At 34.1% G+C, this 3649-nt stretch overlaps 1 protein-coding gene across 1 annotated transcript; it reads left to right on the forward strand.

Moving 5' to 3' along the window:
* The first annotated feature begins 444 nt into the window (after positions 1-444).
* LOC107668270 (uncharacterized) lies at positions 445-1647 on the forward strand. Its single transcript, XM_016460091.1, has 3 exons — positions 445-811; positions 1331-1483; positions 1565-1647. The coding sequence occupies exons 1-3, from the start codon at positions 445-447 to the stop codon at positions 1645-1647; spliced, it is 603 nt and encodes a 200-aa protein (XP_016315577.1).
* Positions 1648-3649: the final 2002 nt, after the last annotated feature.

Below are 3649 nucleotides of genomic sequence, written 5' to 3' on the forward strand. Positions count from 1 at the left end.
TGACTTGCAAGTGTATTTAAGGCTTCATTAACAGCGGGCTTCACTAACACAGGTACAAATGGAGTTTTTAACTTTTAAAAATAGAAAACAGATTTTTTATATATATATATATATATATATATATATATATATATATATATATATATATATATATATATATATATATATATATATATATATATATATATATATATATATATATATATATATATATATATATATAAGCAGATTAATTCATGTTTTTAATGAATTACCTTTATAGGCGTCAATTTTCCTAAAAAAAAATAATAAACTTTTGTAGTATGTGTGTGTCTGTGAAATCTGCTTTGGATGAGTTAAAAACCATTGAATAAATAAAAATTATACTTCAGAAAGTTGCATGATGTTTATTTGACAAGACTCGATGATCTCTGTTAAAACTGTTTAGTGACTGTTCTAAAAGTGATGACTGACAGAGAAACAGTTTGTTCTTCAGGTGTGAGAGGTACTGGAGTGAAGTCAGTGTCAGTGCTGGTGGGAGATTCTGTCACTCTAAACACTGATGTTCCTGATACACAAATATGTGATGTGATACAGTGGAGGTTTGATCATCAGAACTCTCCTGTAGCTGAAATCAACAGAATAGCTGGAATCTTCAACACATCTGATGGTGCTGATGGGAGATTCAGACACAGACTACAGCTGGACTATCGGACTGGATCTCTGACCATCAGGAACATTGGAAACAGACACTCTGGACTTTATGAAGCTGGCATTCCCAGTACTGGCATCAAACACACCATACACAAGTCATTCAATGTGACTGTCAGCGGTGAGTCCATCAATGTAAAAATGTGTGAATACTTAAGATGGGAAAACAAAACAGTTCTTTGCATTAAATTAACTGTTTAAAGCTAAGAAACAGTTTGTGGTGCTTTTAGTTTAGTAACACTTTCAAAGAAGTAAAGTGTGGAGTGTGAAGTGTTTGAAAGTGTGTGACAGACACTTTTAATTTCTCTATCTGTTCATTATTCTTGTTGTGTTCAGTTTTATATGCACTATTTGATTAGATGAACACATTTCTCTTCTCTTTGTCATGCATTTGAAAGAAATGTCCTGTTAGACCTGAAATGTGCTTTTCTGAACATTAAAGTGGTGCTGTAGAAATTAAACTAGGAAAAATTAATTATTTGATTAATTAATTGAAAATTAAACAACTGAAAGTAAAATGAGCTTTAATAGACAAGGCTCACTGAGATTTGTGAAGTGAAATGTAAAAAATCTTTCTGTATGTATTTAATGTCTGAGTCGCTGTTTCTCACTGTTCTTCATGTGTTTGTTGTTGTGACAGATGCAGAGAAGTCAGAGATAGTGACGGAGGGAGAAACCGTTACATTACAGACTAATGTTTCTGAAATACAGAAAGATGATCAGATACTGTGGATCTTTGGAGAGATTGTCATAGCTGAAATCTATAAAGCAGCCCAATTCTACATATATGATGGTCCTGATGAGCGATTCAGAGGCAGACTGAAGCTGGATCATCAGACTGGATGTCTGAACATCACAAACACCACAACCACAGACTCTGGACTTTATGAACTGAAAATCAGCAGCAGCAGACACGTCATACTCAGAAGAATCACTGTTACTGTCACTGGTGAGTAGATCAAATCTGTCAATATAAAGGTGAACTTATTTAGATCAGAGCTCTAAGAACAATAAAGTTAAAAGAACACAAGTGTTCACAACTCTACACTTCATTGGAATAGTTAAACATAACATTTGTATTTCTATTTTGTCGGCCTCTCAGAGAGGTTTGCTGAAAAATAATACAAGATATCATCTATCTTCCAAACCGCTTATCCTGTGGATTTGGGGATGCTGGAGTCTATGCCAGCTTTGTGAAATTTGAGCACCCATTAGACAAGGTTAACAGGCTGATCGGAGATCAGAAAGAAATCACTCACCGGGGAGGCCTCTGTAATCACATGGCGTTTCACACATACACAACATTCATATTGTATAATAGATCTCCTCACTGTGAACAACTTTGCCTCAAGAACCCCTGCTGTTAATCAAACTGTTTGTTAAATATTTTAGATATTTAAAAATCATACTTTTGCAAAGTAGTCCTACGTTTTGCATTCAACATCAGTTAAACCAGGGCAGTACAATTCTCTGGACTCTCTATGTCAATAATTATCAAAAATATGTTGAACTTTTGCATTTGGAAAGTTATAACAGGGCCATTTAAAAATATGGGCTTAATCTTGTGAACCCAAAAGCCTATAAATCTAAAAGAAAACTCAGAACTTCACAAAATTAGGTAAGCAAATGCGTCATATGATTCAAAACAAGCATACAAAATGTTATGGAGATTGGGCAAAAGTTGGAGTTATAAAGGTTAAAAACACTGTATGTAACCACTAGATAGCAGCAGAGTACCGCTCATTCCACTCACTAAATATAGTTGTTTTCACAGGTTTTCCTTTTGAATTTACATTTAGATATTATAAAATCAAGCACATTTAGTCAAAGTGTATCGCTTCATTTAAACTGAGGTGTCAGTTTTTACATTTATGCCACATTATGATTACAGTGAGACCTGAAAATGGTGTTATAAAGAGAAGACTTGCACTTAAGCATTTTGTTACCATTTCTTTTTTATTTCATTTATTTCAAATATCTATATATACAACAAAATGTGCATTTAACTATGCTTAGTGTGTATACTTCTGATTATGCCAAATGTCTGATTTTACCAGTAAAAAAGGATATATTTCTATGTAGCCAGTGACAGAGTGCAAGCATATGTATTGAACCAAATGTCTTAGAAGTAATAATAATAAAAAAAACAAAATAAAAAAAAACGTTTGCTTTGGCTTAAAATATTGTGATAGTATTATAAGTTCACACGAATCAAATCGTGACATGAGGGTGTTGTTGCACCACTAATAGGGAGGCAGAACAGTAGAAGAGGCTGAGGACATGGATGCGTTTCTAATTTGTGTATCCTTTCAAATTGTGTATCATGTTCTCAATCATTACCTTACTGTGCCCAAGGTGGGTCAATAGTTGAAGCCGAATGTTGAGAAAACAGCCATATCCTCAATCAATCAAGCATTTTGTAGACAGAACAGGTATTTCAACAATCTGCACAGTACTGTAATGCTGTATACTTACTGTTACACTTTATATTACAGTAGTCCACTTGCATTTTACTTAGTAAATATACTTACGGGTATACATACTGTAACACACACATAAACACACAAATGTAGTCTAAACATACAGTTTGTGACTGTCTCTCTCTATCATTACAGTATCAGGTCTTCACTCAGGTTATATAGTGCTGATGTTTCTAGTGTTTGTTAGAGATCAGACACACTTTCACACTAATGACTGTCTCTCTTTATCTGTTCAAGATTCAGGTCTGTTTCCAGGTGCTGGAGTATGGATTGTTGTTATTCTGGTGGTTGCAGCTGTAGTTGTAGCTGCTGTTCAGATTTACCATCACCACAAGATCTCTAAACTAGAAAGCAGCATGTGTAAGTATCACACAAACCGTTCATATAATATGGAAAAAAAACTAAAAGTTTGATTGTCATTAAGACAGTTACAGATGAAGGGCAGATTCTGATCTACTGTGAGCTGCGTCTCTGTGAGT

The sequence above is a fragment of the Sinocyclocheilus anshuiensis genome, unplaced genomic scaffold, assembly GCF_001515605.1.
Source record: "Sinocyclocheilus anshuiensis isolate Anshui unplaced genomic scaffold, SAMN03320099.WGS_v1.1 scaffold6632, whole genome shotgun sequence".
NCBI lineage: Eukaryota > Metazoa > Chordata > Actinopteri > Cypriniformes > Cyprinidae > Sinocyclocheilus > Sinocyclocheilus anshuiensis.

Coding starts and splice junctions, on each gene's coding strand:
- LOC107668270 (XM_016460091.1), top strand. CDS start 445: ATGACTGACAGAGAAACAGTTTGTTCTTCAGGTGTGAGAGGTACTGGA. Junction 812..1,330: donor ATTCAATGTGACTGTCAGCG/GTGAGTCCATCA, acceptor TTGTTGTGACAG/ATGCAGAGAAGTCAGAGATA. Junction 1,484..1,564: donor CCAATTCTACATATATGATG/GTCCTGATGAGC, acceptor CCACAACCACAG/ACTCTGGACTTTATGAACTG.